Genomic DNA, 17,988 nt, shown 5'->3' with positions numbered 1-17,988 from the left:
AACAACGACCAACGAGCCTGTCTATGATTCAGGCGCTTAGCAGACTCGAGATACATCAAATTTTTGTGATCAGTCAAGACCACCACACGATGCTTAGCTCCCTCGAGCCAATGACGCCACTCCTCAAATGCCCACTTCATGGCCAACAACTCCCAATTACCAACATCATAGTTCCGCTCCGCAGGCAAAAGTTTCCTAGAAAAAAAAGCACAAGGTCTCATCACAGAGCAACCAGAGCCTTTCTGCGACAAAACAGCCCCTGCACCGATCTCAGAAGCATCCACTTCAACCTGAAAGGGAAGTGAGACATCAGGCTGGCACAAAACAGGCGCCGAAGTAAACCGGTGCTTCAGCTCCCGGAAAGCCTCCACGGCTGCCGGAGCCCAATTAGCCATATCAGAACCTTTCTTGGTCATATCCGTCAAAGGTTTAACAACGCTAGAGAAATTAGCAATAAAACGACAGTAGAAATTAGCAAAACCCAAGAACTTCTGAAGACTCTTAACAGATGTGGGTTGAGTCCAATCATGAATAGCTCGGACCTTGACTGGGTCCATCTCCACTGTAGAAGGGGAGAAAATGAAACCCAGAAAGGAAACCTTCTGCACTCCAAAGAGACACTTTGAGCCCTTCACAAACAAAGCATTATCACGCAAAACCTGAAACACCATCCTGACCTGCTTTACATGAGAATCCCAATCATCAGAAAAAAACAGAATATCATCCAGATAAACAATCATAAATTTATCTAGATACTTCCGGAAGATGTCATGCATAAAGGACTGAAACACTGAAGGAGCATTAGAGAGCCCAAAAGGCATCACCAAGTACTCAAAATGACCTTCGGTCGTATTAAACGCAGTTTTCCATTCAGCTCCCTGCTTAATGCGCACAAGGTTGTACGCACCACGAAGATCTATCTTGGTGAACCACTTGGCACCCTTAATCCGAGCAAACAAATCTGACAATAGTGGCAAAGGATACTGAAATTTGACCGTGATTTTATTCAGAAGCCGATAGTCTATACAAGGTCTCAAAGACCCATCTTTCTTGGCTACAAAAAAGAATCCCGCACCAAGAGGGGAAGAGGATGGACGAATATGTCCCTTCTCCAAAGACTCCTTTATATAAGAACGCATTGCGGCATGCTCAGGTACAGACAGATTAAATAATCGTCCCTTAGGAAATTTACTACCAGGAATCAAATCTATAGCGCAGTCACAGTCCCTATGAGGAGGAAGGGCACTGGACCTGGACTCACTGAATACATCCTGATAGTCCAACAAATACTCCGGAACTTCAGAAGGAGTAGAAGAAGCAATAGACACCGACGGGGAATCGCAATGAATTCCCTGACAACCCCAACTTGACACAGACATTGCCTTCCAATCCAAAACTGGATTATGGGTCTGTAACCATGGCAGACCCAAAACGACCAAATCATGCATTTTATGCAGAACAAGAAAACGAATCACCTCCCGATGTTCAGGAGCCATGCACATGGACACTTGTGTCCAATACTGCGGCTTATTCTCTGCCAATGACGTAGCATCAATCACTCTAAGAGGAATAGGATTTCTTAAAGGCTCAAGGACAAAACCACAGCGCTTGGCAAACGACAAGTCCATAAGACTCAGGGCAGCACCTGAATCCACAAATGCCATAACAGGGTAGGAAGACAATGAGCAAATTAGAGTTACAGACAAAATAAACTTAGGATGCAAATTACCAATGGCGACAGGACTAACCATCTTTGTTAGGCGTTTAGAGCATGCTGAGATAACATGTGTAGAATCACCACAGTAAAAACACAACCCATTCTGACGTCTATGATTTTGTCGTTCAGTTCTAGTCTGAATTCTATCACATAGCATTGAGTCAGGTGTCCGTTCAGACAACACTGCCAGAGGATTAGCAGATTTGCGCTCCCGCAAACGCAGATCTATCTGAATGGCCAGAGCCATAGAATCAATCAGACTTGTAGGAATGGAAAAACCCAGCATCACATTCTTAATGGCTTCCGAAAGGCCATTTCTGAAATTTGCGGCCAGAGTACACTCATTCCATTGAGTAAGCACGGACCATTTCTGAAATTTTTGGCAATACACTTCAGCCTCATCCTGGCCCTGAGAGATAGCCAGCAACGCTTTTTCTGCCTGAATTTCAAGATTGGGCTCCTCATAAAGCAATCCGAGCACCAGAAAAAACGCATCAATATTTGCCAATGCCGGATCTCCTGGCGCCAATGAAAAAGCCCAATCCTGAGGGTCGCCACGCAAGAAAGAGATAACAATTTTAACTTGCTGAGCTGAGTCTCCAGACGAACGCGGTCTCAAAGATAGAAACAATTTACAATTATTCCTAAAATTCCCAAATTTAAATCGATCACCAAAGAAAAGCTCAGGAATAGGTATCTTAGGCTCTGACATTGGACTACTAGTAACAAAATCCTGAATGCCCTGCACTCGTGCAGCAAGCTGATCCACACTAGTAATCAGAGTCTGAACATTCATGTCTGCAGCAGAGCTTCAAGCCACTCAGAGGAAAAAGGGGAAGAAGAAAAAAAAAAAAAAACCTCAGAACTTCTTTTCTTTTAATCCCGCTTCTGCAATGCATTAAATATTCACCTTTTGGCCTGGAATACTGTTATGATCCTAGTGGTAGAGGATCGCAGAAGTTCCAGCTAAGTCCGCAAACACAAAAACCAGCTCATAGGGAGGTGGTAACTTGGCTGACCATATAGCTGATCCTAGCACAACAACTAGAAGTAGCCGGGGAAAGTACCTACGTTGATTCTAGACGTCTCGCACCAGCCGGAGAACTAACTAACCCTTTCAGAGAAAATAAGACCTCACTTGCCTCAAGAGAAAGGACCCCAAAGTTATAATACAAGCCCCCAACAAATAATAACGGTGAGGTAAGAAGAAAAGACAAACGTAAGGATGAACTAGATTTAGCAAAGAGAGGCCCACTAATTAATAGCAGAAAATAGGAAGAGGACTTATACGGTCAGCAAAAACCCTACAAAAATATCCACGCTGAATATCCAAGAACCCCCGCACCGACTAACGGTGTGGGGGGAGAATATCAGCCCCCTAGAGCTTCCAGCAAAAATCAGGAATCACATTATGAACAAGCTGGAACAAAATAGAAGCAATGCGAAATAACAAAAATAAGAAAGCAGGACTTAGCTTATTTTGCAAAGAACCGGAGACCAGGAGTCAGGAGCAAACAGACATAGACTGACTACATCGATTCCAGGCACAAGACTGAGTTTCCAGGAAGTCTAAATAGGAACACCCAAGGCCTAATGAACCAGGTGGGTACCAACCTGGAGAAAGATAATCCAAGAGTCATACCGCTAGTGACCACAAGAGGGAGCCAAGAAATATAGTTCACAACATACTTCCAATAACGTGGAAGTCCCCTAAACTTCCCCTAACAGATGACGGACCTGAGAGCTTGCTATTTTTGTGCATTGTTTTGAAGCATTTGCGGGGGAACATAACATTTGGGAACACATTTTATTGAGCACTTACATAGGGATTTACATCTAAATCTCCAAGTGATGTGATTCAGATGAGACCCCGAAGAGATCTATTCACTATAATTCAGCAGCAGAGTTACTCTAGGCTCCATCTGACTATTATTCAAAGATGTCATTCTTTTCAGAGGTGCACAAAACTGTGGTCGACCATGCTTTTATGCACTCCTGATGGACACTGCCGGATCACGTATTTCAGACATTTACAAAGAAACCCCGGTATAAAAGCGCTCAGCCGCAAAGCACAGGATGTATGTGAGCCGATCCTTACTGTGATATTTGGGAGGCAGAATGAAAAAAATAACAGCAGGTGAAGAATTGGTTTTATTCATTTTTTACACTGTTCCTCCTGCAGTATAAGCGATTAGATGACTTTATTCTTCAGATTGGTGCAATTACAGCGATACTAGATTTATAGCACTTTTTTGTTTGGCTTCTGTCAAACACTAAAATACGCTTTTCATTACAGAAACAAGTTTGTGCATCGCCATATTTTGATAGCTATAATTTTTCCAAATTTCTGCTGACATAGTCATATGAGGACTTGTTTTTTGTTCTAAAGTTGATGTTTTTATTGGTACCATTTTCAGGCACATGGCCTTTTTATGATCGCTTTCTATACCGATTTTTGAGAGACAAAATTAACACAAACAAGAAATTCAAGAATTATTTTTGGTGTTTTTTTATGCCGTTCCGCGTGTGGTAAAATCCATAAAGTAGTTCTATTCTTCAGATCAGTATGATTACAGTGATTCCTCATTTATATCTTTTTTAATGTTTTGGCGCTTTTACACAATAAAAACTGATCTGTATGGCAGCTTGTTTCTTGTGGGACAAGATGACGCTTTCAGAGATACCTTTTTATTTAGATTGATCTTTTTGATCGCATTTTATTCTACTTTTTGTTAGGCAGTATGATAAAGCATAGTTTTGTGCCTTGTTTCTTATTTATTTATTTTTTTAACAGTGTTCACTGAAGGCGTTAGCTAGTGGGACAGTTTTATAGGTCAAGTTGTTCCAGACATGACAATACCAAATATGTGTACTATTTTTTTTACATAAATGTATTTATTGGATTAATATTTTCTTTTTTTGCTCTTTATTTTGTGATTATTATTTTTTTTTTTAAACTTTCTTGTCCTAGGATGGGGCATCAACTTTGTAGTGGCAGATCGCTGATCTAATACTCTACAATGCTTCTGCACTTCAGAGCATTATAGTAGTGTGTGTGACATGCAGAGAGAGGTCATGTCAGCTGGTGCTCTCAGCATCTTTGGGCACAGGGTCACCATGGAGACCATTGACGCAACACAATCGCATCACGTTGTGCCAACAGGAACACAGAAGGAACTCCCTTACACTGTGATATACTGCAATGTCGCTGTCACTATTGGAAGTGGCTTCACAGGAGTTAACCCCTTACTGATAGTACGTCCGAGGTCAGCTCCACTGCTTTGATGCAGGGCTCCGCGGTGAGCCCGCTTCAAAGCCAGGGACATGTCAGCTGTTTTGAACAGCTGACATGTGCCCGCAATAGCGGCGGGTGAAATCGCCATTCACCCACCACTATTAACTAGTTAAATGCCGCTGTCAAACGCAGACAGCGGCATTTAATTACCGCATCCGGCCGGGCGGCCGGATATGAGCGCATCGCCGACCCCCATCACATGATCGGAGGTCGGCGATGCTTCTCCATTGTAACCATAGAGGTCCTTGAGACCTCTATGGTTACTGATCGCCGGTAGCTGTGAGCGCCACTCTGTGGTCGGCGCTCACAGCACACCTGATTTTCTACTACATAGCAGCGAACAGCAGATCGCTGCTATGTAGCAGAGCCGATTGTGCTGTGCCTGCTTCTAGCCTCCCATGGAAGCTATTGAAGCATGGCAAAAGTAAAAAAAAATGTGAAAAAAATAAAAAAAATATAAAAGTTTAAATCACCCCCCCTTTCGGCCCAATCAAAATAAATCAATAAAAAAAAATAAAACCTACACATATTTGGTATCGCCACGTTCAGAATCGCCTGATCTATCAATAAAAAAAGCATTAACCTGATCGCTAAACGGCGTAAAGAGAAAAAAATCGAAACGCCAGAATTACGTTTTTTTGGTTGCCGCAACATTGCATTAAAATGCAATAACGCGCGATCAAAAGAACGTATCTGCACCAAATTGGAATCATTAAAAATGCCAGCTCGGCACGCAAAAAATAAGCCCTCAACCGACCCCAGATCATGAAAAATGGAGACGCTACGAGTATCGGAAAATGGCGCAATTTATTTATTTATTTTTTAGCAAAGTTTGGATTTTTTTTTCACCACTTAGGTAAAAAATAACCTAGTCATGTTAGGTGTCTATGAACTCGTAATGACCTGGAGAATCATAATGGCAGGTCAGTTTTAGCATTTAGTGAACCTAGCAAAAAAGCCAAGCAAAAAACAAGCGTGGGATTGCACTTTTTTTTGCAATTTCACCGCACTTGGAATTTTTTTCCCGTTTTCTAGTACACTACATGGTAAAACCAATGATGTTGTTCAAAAGTACAACTCGTCCCACAAAAAATAAGCCCTCACATGGCCAAATTGATGAAAAAATAAAAAGTTATGGCTCTGGGAAGGAGGGGAGGGAAAAACGAACACGGAAAAACGAAAAATCCCAAGGTCATGAAAGGGTTAAACACCTGCGATCGGTGCTAGCACCAATTGTGGGCATCACTATCTATGTGAGAGAGGCACTCGATCACGGCGGCGCTCAGCATGCCCCCACGTGATAACAGCTCCATATTTATATGGCAGTTTTCAGGAACTCGGCTCCCACAAAGCCTTATATACAGCTCTGGCAAAAATTAAGAGACCACTGCAAAATGTTCAGTTTGTCTGATTTTTCTCTTTATAGGTATATTTTTGAGTAAAATGTAAATTGTTCTTTTATTCTATAAACTTCTGACATGTCTCCGAATTTCCAAGCAATCATTTTTGTACTTTTTTTCTGACAAAGAAAAATGGTCAAAATTTTTAAAAAACAGGGCTTTCAGACCTCAAATAATGCAAAGAAAACAAGTTCATAATTTGAAATTGGTGAACAGTTCGACTCGAACACCGCTCATCTCTAATTCGAGCGGTTTTGGTCGGTGTTCAAGTCGTTCGCCGAACTCGAACAATTTGCTTAAAATTCAGCTGTAAGAGTATTACGTTTCACGGAAGTGAGACAGAGGGAAGAAGAACCCGAAAGTGGACGCTGTGAGTCGCGGCCCCAGAGCCCCCAGGGGCGAGCAAACCTGGTGGATGCACCTCCTCCCTGTATACGGATACAGGGAGTGTTAAGAGCAGGCCCAAAGAGGATGGAACCGCAACTGCCGGAGCCAAAGGGACGACTGGGTCAAAGCGGGAATAGGTGAAAGTGCAGGACAAAAAGGCAGACTCAGGTTCCAAAGATGACTGAAGGCAGAGAGCTGAAAAAGAAACAAAACAATAAGTGGAGGCAGTACTGAAGACAGCGGGAACAGTGGAGGACAATAGGACAGGTAACGGAAGAGACAAGAGAAAGATGAACAGCAGACAATCAAAAATAGGACTAGTAACCGGCTAGCAGAGAAGGGAAAGACTCTGGACTAGCGAGTAGGCAGGCAGGAATGGGACCTGGGGACAACGAGGGACACCTAAGCAAAGCGGGCGTCACAACGACGACGATACACAGGCTCCTTACCTGGGAAAGCGCCGAACAGAAATACCTGGTGGGCGCTGCCATATTGGGGTGAAGCCACCAGGTCACGACCTCCCAGCATCCCTGGCGGTGGAAGAGATGCTACGGCGCATGCGCAAAGCGCCGTGAGCCGGAGAATTCGGGCAGAATGCAGCGAGGAGGGAAATCGGGAGTGTGCCGGCTGAACAGGTAAGTATCTACGGGCGTGACAGGCTCTCTTACTCCCCCTCTTTTTAAAGCTGGAGAGAAACCTTTTCAAAATATGGGGAGCATTGATGCTCTCTCGGGGTTCCCATGATCTTTCCTAAGGACCAAATCCCTTCCAGTCGATAAAAAATAAAGTCCGCCCCCTAACTGTTTTTTTGGCAAGAATATCCTTAACCTCGAATATAGCATCAGAAGTAGAGAATAAAGGAGAAAGAGATTGGGATGAATGAAAACGATTAAACACTGTGGGTTTACGAAGCAACACATGAAAAGCATTAGGAATTCACAACGAAGCAGGCAACTTTAACTTGTAAGTTACATCATTGATTCAACTAGAAACTACAAAGGGGCCAATGTAACGTGGACCTAGTTTCTGAGAGGGAATCTTAAGTCTAATGTAATGAGAGGAGAGCCAGACTTTATCTCCTGGTTGATATGGAGGAGCTTCTAAATGTCTTTTGTCTGCATACCTTTTCATTTGACTACTCGCCTTTATAAGAGCCTCTTTAGTCTCTTGCCAAACTTCGGAGAATTCCAAGGACAGAGAGTCCGCCGCCGGTATGCCTGAGGTGGAGGAAATGGGAAGAGGTATGCCGGGGTGTTGCCTAAAGACCACAAAAAAGGAGACTTGGAAGAAGATTCACTAGGGTGATTGTTGTAGGTGAATTCTGCCCATGGAAGCAGGGAAACCCAATCATTCTGATGAGCATTGGAGAAATGCCGAAGATAAGATGTGAGAACTTGGTTAATACGCTCAACCTGGCCATTAGACTGAGGATGATAGGTGGAGGAGAAATCTAAAGTCACTTTTATTAGACCGCACAAAGCCCTCCAAAATTGGGTGGTAAATTGGACTCCACGGCTTCCCTCAGCATTTCTTGTCGGATCGAGAAGTCGGAAAATATGAAATATGAATATCTTCGCTAACTCGGGAGCAGACGGTAGTCCAGGTAAGGGAATGAAGTGGGCCATCTTGGAAAAGTTATCCACAACTACCAAGATAATGGAGCAATTCGATGAGCGAGGAAGATCAGTGATAAAGTCCATAGCGATATGGCTCATGGGACTGAAGGCACAGGAAGCGGATGCTGGAGTCTAGAAGGTAATGTTCCAAGAACAAAGTTCCTCGGCAAAGAGGAGCAAGAAGCGATGAAATCCAGGGCATCTTGGCGAAGAGACGGCCACCAATAATGGAGTGAAATAAGAGAGAGTCTTCTTGCTTCCTACATGTCCGGCAAACTTGGAGCTGAATATGAGCTGAACTCTCCACTTCATCCAGAGGCTGAAAGGATCTTGAGAGAGCATCAGCTCTGATGTGCTTATCACAGGACGAAAGTGAAGTTCGAAGTCAAACCGTCCAAAAAACAATGACCATCTGGCTTCCCGATGGTTTAACCTTTGGGAAGACTGAACATAAGCCAGATTATTATGATCCGTAAAAATGATGAAGGGATGAATAGCCACCTCGAGAAGATAATGCCACTCTTCTAAAGCCAACTTAATGGCTAGCAGCTCCTTGTCTCCAATGGAATAATTACGTTCAGAGGAGGAGAAAGACTGAAAGACTTTGGTCGAATAGTCACCGGTGGCTTCTTCTCTGAGACAGATTTCTGTAGAAGGACTGCTCCAGCTCCTAGGGAAGATGCATCAACCTCAAGAATAAAAGGTTTATTGGAGGCCGGTCGATGAAGCACCGGGGCAGCAGCACATTCCTATTTCAGAGTTAGAAAAGCGCCTTCCACTTCCAAGGACCAGTGATTAGGATCGACGCCCTTGCAGATAAGAGCAGAGATGGGTCTGGTTAAAGAGGAAAAATGAGGAATAAATTGCCTATAATAATTGGCAAAGCCAAGAAAGCCAAGAAAACGTTGAATGGCTTTAACCCCAACGGGCAGTGGCCAGTCGAGAACAGCAGACACCTTTGCTGGAACCATCTTCAGACCAGAGTTGGAGATAATAAACCCAAGAAAGGGTACACTGGACTGCTCAAAGACACTTCTCAATCTTGGCGAAAAGATGATTCTCCCTTAAAAGTTGTAAAACTAGACGAACGTCATGTCGATGAGTGGAGAGATCCGGAGAGAAAACGAGGATGTCGTCAAGGTAGACTGACACTAGAATAGAGGCGATCTCTGAAGGCATGGTTTACGAACTCTTGAAATACAGCAGGAGCGTTACAGAGGTCAAAAGACATGACTAGATACTCGTAGTGACCGTCACGGGTGTTGAATGCGGTCTTCCACTCATCCCCTGCTCGGATACGAACCAGGTTGTAGGCTCCTCGAAGATCAAGCTTAGTAAATATTCATGCTCCTCTAAGATGATCAAAGAGTTCAGAGATTAGTGGCAATGGGTATTTGTTCTTCACTGTAATGTTGTTTTAAGCCTCTATAATCAATGCAAGGATGAAGGGAGCCATCCTTCTTAACGAAAAAGAAACCAGCTCCGGCAGGAGAAGAGGATTTCCGAATGAAGCCTCTAGCGAGATTTTCTTGAACAGACTCCGACATGGCTTGAGTCTCTGCGGGAGAGAAAGGGTAGATTCTTCCTCTAGGAGGAATGGTGCCAGGAACGAGGTCAATAGGGCAGTCGTAGGGTCGATACGGAGGAAGATTCTCTGCCTCCTTTTTATCGAAGATGTCTGAGAAGAAACTGTAAATTGAGAGCAAGCTAGGAGGAAAGAGAGAGGAACAGGAACACAAATAGGACGCATCAGCAGCAGACACTGAGCCTGACAGGAATCCCCCCAATGAAGAATATTGCCATTATGCCAATCCAAGGCAGGCTCGTGGGTCCGCAACCAAGGAAGGCCAAGAAGAACTGGATGTGAAATATTGGCTAAAACATAAAACATATTTTTTTTCCTTATGCAGAACCCCAACCTGAAGCTCTACTATTTGCGTGACTTGAGTTATAGTCTCCTGCAGGGGCTTGCCATCCACGGAGGTGAGGAAGAGGGGATTTTCTAAAGTTCTAACATGGACAGAGAATTTAATAACCTCCTCTAACCTAATAAAACTCCCCTAGTCAATATAGGCTAGTAAGGAAAAGCATTTACCAGAAACGTGTAATAAGACTGAGTGAGAGGTAGAGAGGCATCACATGCACCTAGGGAGGCCTCTCTTACCTGGCCTAGGCAGAGGAGTTTTCCAGGCGATCCAGACAAGCACTCAGGAGATGAGTGGCACTCCCGCAGTAGAAACAAAGACCTTGGGTGCGTCTCTGTTGGCGACATTGCTGATCAACTTGCATCGGCTCCGGCGCTGGTACAGAGGAGGTCGCCCTGAGACGAGGACTGGGTGGTCTACGTGAAGACAGGAAAGGCCAAGGAATCATTCTCTCATAGGCTCTCCTGGAAACGAAGGTCAATACGAGTAGACAAAGAAATCAGATCCTCCAAAATGGTTGGAGTATCATGACCTGCTAACTCATCCTTAATATGCCCGGATAAGCCTCGCCAGAATGCTCCCACCAAAGCTTCATTATTCCAACCTAAATCGGAAGACAGAGAACAGAACTGAATAGTGTACTGTCCTACAGTTAGAGACCCCTGATGCAAATTAACTAAATACTCAGTGGTAGAAGCCAGGTGACGTGACTCGTCGAATATTCGACAAAAAGTCTCAAAAAAAATAGCTAGTTGTGAAACCACAATGTCGTCACGCTCCCAGAGAGGATTTACCCAGGTCATCGCATCTCCCTCCAAGTGAGAAATTATGAAGGCTACCTTGGCCCGATCTGTAGGGTATTGTAGAGGCAAAAGCTCAAAATGGAGGCGGCATTGATCTAAGAATCCCCAACATAATTTGGGTGATGGTTTAGCTAAACAGGGAGGAGGGAGCCGAGACAGGAGCGGGAGCTGATGCGGCAGACTGCAGGGAGAGAAGCCGAGTGTCAACAGAGGCCATGTAACTTAAGATATGGGCTTGGGTGTCTCGCTGTTGAGCCAGTTCTTGTTGCAGACTGGCCAACTGGGAAGCATTCCCGGGATCAGCGGTCTGAAGGACAGAAAGACGAGAGTCCATAGACTTCATAAAAGACATCATACGAGACTGGTTCTCACAAAAAAAGACTAGCTCTTTCTGAGCAGCTGAGGCTCCAGCGGGATCCATGGCCTGTGTATACTATTATGTTTCACAGAAGTGACAGAGGGAAGAAGAACCCGAAAGTGGACCCTATGGGTCGCGGCCCTAGAGCCCCCAAGGGTGAGTAAACCTGATGGATGCAACCCCTATATAGGGAGTGTTAGGAGCAGGCCCAAGGAGGGTGGAACCGCAACTGCCGAGCCAAAGGGACGACTGGAGAAAGAGAAAGATGGACAGCAGACAATCAAAAATAGGACTGGTAACCGGCTAGCAGAGAAGGGAAAGACTCTGGACTAACGAGTAGGCAGGCAAGAACGGGACCTGGGGACGACGAGGGACACCAAAGCAAAGCAGGTGTCACAATGACGACGATACACAGGCTCCTTACATGGGAAAGCGCCGAACTGAATTACCCGGTGGGCTCCGCCTTATTGGGGCGGAGCCACCGGGTCACGACCTCCCAGAATCCCTGGCAGCGGAAGAGGCGCTACGGCGCATGCACGAACCGCCGAAGCGCTGTGAGCCGGAGAAGCCAGGCAGAATGCAGCGAGGAGGGATGTTGGGAGCATGCCGGCCAGACAGATAAGTATCTGCAGGCATGACATCGAGTTTCTGTTCGATAACTGTTCGTTCACCTAAAGCCTTACTTGATTTTCACATTAAAACTGTTTATCAATGTTAATAGACTGTTTCAGTGTATAGTGTGTGGGGGGGGGGGTGAGGGATAGATCTGTGCTGAAATAATGCCAATCTCCATTTTTTTTCCCACATTTACAGTGGCGCGGTGCAGTCTCTCAGCCTATCAGCAGTGCACATACACACTGCAAAATGCGTGTGATGCACACAAGCAAGGGTATGTGTCATTGACTGTGTATGTCACATGTCCTTGCCCTATAAGAACCAGCCTTTTTCCCCGTCACCACCATTTCCTCACTGCTGCAGCTTAGTGTTAGGGTACCGTCACACAGTGCCATTTTCATCGCTACGACGGCACGATTCATGACGTTCTAGCGATATCGTTACGATATCGTAGTGTCTGACACGCTACTGCGATCCGGAACCCCGCTGAGAATCGTACGTCGTAGCAGATCGTTTGAAACTTTCTTTCGTCGTCTAATGTCCCGCTGTGGCGGCATGATTGCATCGTGTGACACAGGTTGTATACGATGTGCGCACAGTAACCAACGGCTTCTACATCGCAAATACGTCATGAAATTATTGCTCCAGCGCCGTGTATTGCAACGTGTGACCGCAGTCTACGACGCTGGAGCGATAATCATACGACGCTGCAACGTCACGAATCGTGCCGTCGTAGCGATGAAAATGGCACTGTGTGACGGTACCCTTAGACTGTATAGCGCCCAGCAGCAGCGGTGCCATCTAAGAGTGTTAATTGCTATTGAATTTGCACTTAGATAGAGAGATAGGTTTAGGGATTTGGGACTAATTGTAATATCAGCCCTTTTCAGGGTAGGTTACAGCAGTTCATAGCGCTTTTTGCCAGGCAGGTCTTTGCCAGTGCTGTGCAAGTGTTTGTCACAGCATTTGGTGTAATCTATCTCAGCCAATCCTTTTGGGCTAGTAGCATTGTCTGGTAGTCATCTGAGTAGCCTGCCTGTGAAGCTAGCTACACCGCCTGTGTATCTAATCATTTTTGACTGCATCTTACCCAGTAAATTCTTTTGGGCTTAGTAGCAGTGTCTGCACGTCAGCGGAGTAGCCTGCCTGTGAAGCTAGCTACACCACCTTCTTCCTTTCTCAATCTAACCCCTCGGCTCTGGGGTGTCCGCTATCCCTCCAGCTCTCTCCTTCTCACAGGTGGACTACCGCGTGTATTCACACCGTGGCATATCTTTTGGGCCCAGGCATAAGAAGTTGTCGAGGTAATGGATAATATGTGCCCTCATAGAAACATCCATGATGACCCATTCGAGGAAGCAACTAAACGCCTCAAATAGTGAGCAGGATATGGAGCATCCCATGGGCAAACAGCGATCTATGTAGTATGCTCCTTCACAGAAGCAGCCCAATAGGCGGACACTATTCGGAGGCACAGGTAGTAACCGGAACGCCCCCTCAATGTTTGCTTTGGCCATTAGGGTGCCCCTTCCCAACTTCTTGACCCGCCTGATTGCCTCGTCAAAGGAGGTACAGTGTATAGTACTCTACTTGGTTCCGCATCGATGTTGTCGTTTATTGACCTGCCCCTTGGATATAACAAATGGTGGATTAGTCTTAATGTATTGGGTTCCTGTTTTGGCACGACTCCCAACGGGGATACCACTATGTCTTCTAAGGAAAGTGTTCTGAATGGACCCGCCATTCTACATAAAGATATTTCTTTTAAAAAAATTTTTGCGTGTTGGTAGGCTGATTTTAGATTTTTACTCCAGCCTTTCTTTATTTTAGAAGGGCATGACATGCCTATATCTGTGTCTCCTCCTCCTTTTACTCCTCCACCTCTTTTCTTTTCGCATGACTATATGAACTTGTGAATTTTCCATGTGTTTGTTGTGTCTTCTGAGCAGTTTGTCAGCTTGTGGACACATTTTAAGGTGTTTTCTATGTGTTTGTATGTGTTTGTGTTTGCCTGCCATTGGTTTCAATGGGGTTCGACGGTGTTCGTCGAACGTTCGACGAACATTCGTCGAACACGCCCCAATTTGACAAACCGAACCAAACTCGAACACTAGGGGGTGGCTCAACACTATTCATAATCATTTAGAAACAACAATACTAATGCTTTAACTCAGGAGTTCCGAAATCAATATTTTGTGGAATAACCATGATTTTTAATCAAAGCTTTCATGCGTCTTGGCATGCTTTCCACCAGTCTTTCACACTGCATCTGGAGAAAAAATTTAAGCAGTTCTTCTTTGTTTTATGGCTTGTAACTATCCATCATCCTCTTGATTACTTTCCAGGGTTTTGATGTGGTGGTCTCTTAAGTTTTGCCAGAGCTGTATACGTCGCATCTCAGGAAGGTGTTACATTTTTGTCATTTTTAAGTTACTTCAGTAACCATTGTTAGAAGTTAGTTATGTAATTTTTTTCTTGAGATATGTATTGTGCATAATAATAAATCTTGTATAATTAACCTTTTTATTTTATTTTTTATTATTTCTTTGCAGCGCTCCGCTAAGGTCACTGATGATGGGAAGCAGACCATGAACCAGCAAGATGAGACACTGTAGATGGCTATTCCCTTTAAGATCACAAAAATCTCTGAGCGGTGATCCAGTCTCCTTGTGTATATTGTCTTTATTTGTCCAAATTAAAGGAGAGCAGATAAAAAAAAAAAATCATTTGCACAGCAATGTACGGTAACAATTGAAAAAGGGCCAAGGTTAACAGCTTATAATGGCATATTTTGTTTTACACTAGAAGAGAAAACTCTTTACTCACTACCTTACATTTCACTGACATGTTAGACATGTAAGATACCCTCCTAGATGAGCAAATTGATTTGCAGAATCACCAGATGGGAACGCTGCAAACTGCCTCCAATTTGCCACCATCTCTCGTCCAACACAATGCAATGTTGTGACGTGATGCATGCACGAAGAGATGCCAGGGATTCCGGCAGGTAGTACACAATTCACATGACTCCTCCTAGAAGGCAAGGTAATCCTGATGCTGTCACTAGATCAGGGACCCGTGAATTGATTTGTTCATCTCTAATTCCTTCCAATTTTTTTAGGCAAATAATAATATACTGACTAAATAGTTTTTCCACACCTTGACTAATAAATACAGGTGCAAAGTTCACAGAGCATGACCCCAAAATTCTCTCCAAGGGTGTGCACACACAACATCATCTCTCTTAGCAGAATCTGCCTGTTGAATGAATATGCTTTTTTCAACCTCTTCACAGTTTGTGAACATCGAAGCAGTTAAAATAAATAACAAAAGGCTGAAATTGTGCACTGCAATGTTGTTTTAACATTGCTGTGCACTATGTTCATTTTTTGCAGTGAGTTTGAGGCACTATTCCAGGTGGGATTCAGAAAGGAAAATACAACATGTGCACACACTTATATGTTGTCAATGAGCCATCTTCAGACATAAGTTTCCTGTGTTCATGCGCCTAATATAAGGATAATCTGTAAAGTGTTGTTCACAGAGTAGAGCTGCAACTCAGACAATATGGCAACCTTATAACCATGCAAAAAATATAATAAAGTACATTAATCAGATAAAAAAATAACAAAAAAATTAGATTAGAAAAAATATGGTTCAATAACAAGTGAAGTCAGTAAATAAAAATTTGTGCAGTTCTCAGGATAAATAAATACATCTTAACACACTTGTCAGAAAAACCTTTAGTTTAGACTTCCATAAATATGGACCATTGACTGACAGTATAATTTGTTATTTTGTACCCCAAAAAGTAATTTTCATAACAAATTCACTCAAGACCATGTTGCAAAAATGAGTACACCCCAAAGAAAGTCTTAGGAGCAAGGCTAAAGTTTATACTATAAAATTCTAATTAATTATTTAATTCATTCAACCACAATTGTGTCTTGCTGTTCAATAAACAGGTGTCCAGCAGACAGTTGACTATAAAAAGGCATTAGATAACAAAGAAAACCCCTTCCCATTTAATTCTGTCAGCAGTGGCACCACATGGAAGAGAAATGTCTCCCAAGAAAGAAAAAATGTCTTTACACAAAACACGTGAAGGCTACAAGAGGATCAGCAAATATTTACTAATCAGTCAGATCACTGTAGCAAAAGTGATGCTAAAATTTCACAAAGATGGAACTGCAATCATCTCATAGAGATGTCAAGACTAACCAAGGAAGTTAACACCTAAACAAAAGCATTTTCTGATAAGAAATTATCAGTGAAATCAACATGAAAGTTTAATGCAGTTAGCCAAAGAAGTAGAAAGCCAAATGAGGGTGTATTTCCTGTGACACGACACAACATGCACTGCAGAGAAATGGCATGTATGGGTATCGACCATAAGGGAAGCCTTTCCTAAAGCCCATGCACAAAAAAAATCTTGCTTACAATTTTCCATAGTGAGTGCTGAAAAATATGAAAACTACTATTTCTCCACAGCAAAATCCACAACGTGTGTACATACCCTCAAACATACTGCACAGAGTAGGTCATTAGTTAGGAAAGGGTCTCAAATTATTTTAGTAACTATAGATTATAAATTTTAATTTTAATGAAATAACTGGCTTGACAAGTCCAAGTAATGTTTCTCCATGAATGCTACTGCGTAAAAATGCTTACTTCCAAATTTACACTTTGAATAATTTGATTAATAACTTTGGGTAAATTCAGAAACTTCTGTGGCTAAAAATCCGTTCCATTTATCTGAATGTGGTTGTATCATAACTTTCCTTAATACAATCTGCAGAAAATTTGCATTGTGTGATCATTCCCCTGGTGTGAACTGGGAAGCTATTTCAGCCTTTCTTTATTTTCAGTAAAATGTTAATATTTTTTAGAGCTAAAAGTCTCCATGCACATTTGATTAAGGTCAATCAACTTGCCCTTTTCCACCCTAAGGCCAAGTTCACATGAGCCTATTTTTAGTACGAGTACAGGCAATGAAAAAATGTACAGCACTCTGACCAATGTTATTTAATTGGGCAATTCAAATTATTATTTTTTCACTGACAAATTTGTTTGTGAAGAAATTGAGATGGAATTTGTCCTCTTTTTTTCTGGATGAAACTCGGTCGATATTTTTATACGCTAATGTGAACCTAGCCCTAAGGTACCTTCACACTAAGCGACTTTACAACGATAACGATAGCGATCCGTGACGTTGCAGCATCCTGGATAGCGATCTCGTTGTGTTTGACACGCAGCAGCGATCAGGATCCCGCTGTGAGATCGCTGGTCGTTGCTGAAAGTCCAGAACTTTATTTCGTCGCTGGATCTCCCGCTGACGTCGCTGAATCGGTGTGTGTGACACCGATCCAGCGATGTCTTCACTGGTAACCAGGGTAAACATCGGGTTACTAAGCGCAGGGCCGCACTTAGTAACCCAATGTTTACCCTGGTTACCATTGTAAAAGTAAAAAAAAAAAACATACTCACATTCCGGTGCCCGGCGTCCGCTTCCCTGCACTCCTCCTGCATCCTGTGTAAGTGCCGGCCGTAAAGCAGAGCGGTTACGTCACCGCTCTGCTCTGTGGGAGATGCCGGAGATGTTCGGTGCTGACAGAGGATGCAGGAGGAGTGCAGGGAAGCGGACGCCGGGCACCGGAATGTGAGTATGTGGTTTTTTTTTTACTTTTACAATGGTAACCAGGGTAAACATTGGGTTACTAAGTGCGGCCCTGCGCTTAGTAACCCGATGTTTACCCTGGTTACCAGTGAAGACATCGCTGGATCGGTGTCACACACACCGATTCAGCGATGTCAGCGGGAGATCCAGCGACATCCAGCGATGTTTACCCTAGTTACCTAGGGACTTCGGCAT

The 17,988-nt window shown here is 43.6% G+C and overlaps 1 protein-coding gene across 1 annotated transcript in view; it reads left to right on the top strand.

Annotated features, from left to right (window-relative positions):
• The window catches only part of DOCK2 (dedicator of cytokinesis 2), a 1,347,187-nt gene extending 1,329,575 nt beyond the window's left edge, over positions 1–17,612 (top strand). Inside the window, exon 52 of the mRNA XM_077266018.1 lies at positions 14,669–17,612. Coding sequence (XP_077122133.1) covers positions 14,669–14,731 — 63 coding nt within the window. The 3' untranslated portion in view covers positions 14,732–17,612. The remainder of the gene's footprint in view (positions 1–14,668) is intronic.
• Positions 17,613–17,988: the final 376 nt, after the last annotated feature.

Source organism: Ranitomeya variabilis, chromosome 5, assembly GCF_051348905.1.
Source record: "Ranitomeya variabilis isolate aRanVar5 chromosome 5, aRanVar5.hap1, whole genome shotgun sequence".
In the NCBI taxonomy this organism is placed as follows: Eukaryota; Metazoa; Chordata; class Amphibia; order Anura; family Dendrobatidae; genus Ranitomeya; species Ranitomeya variabilis.
The sequence above is the reverse complement of the archived record's forward strand: the minus strand, read 5'-3'. Positions and strand labels throughout refer to the sequence as shown.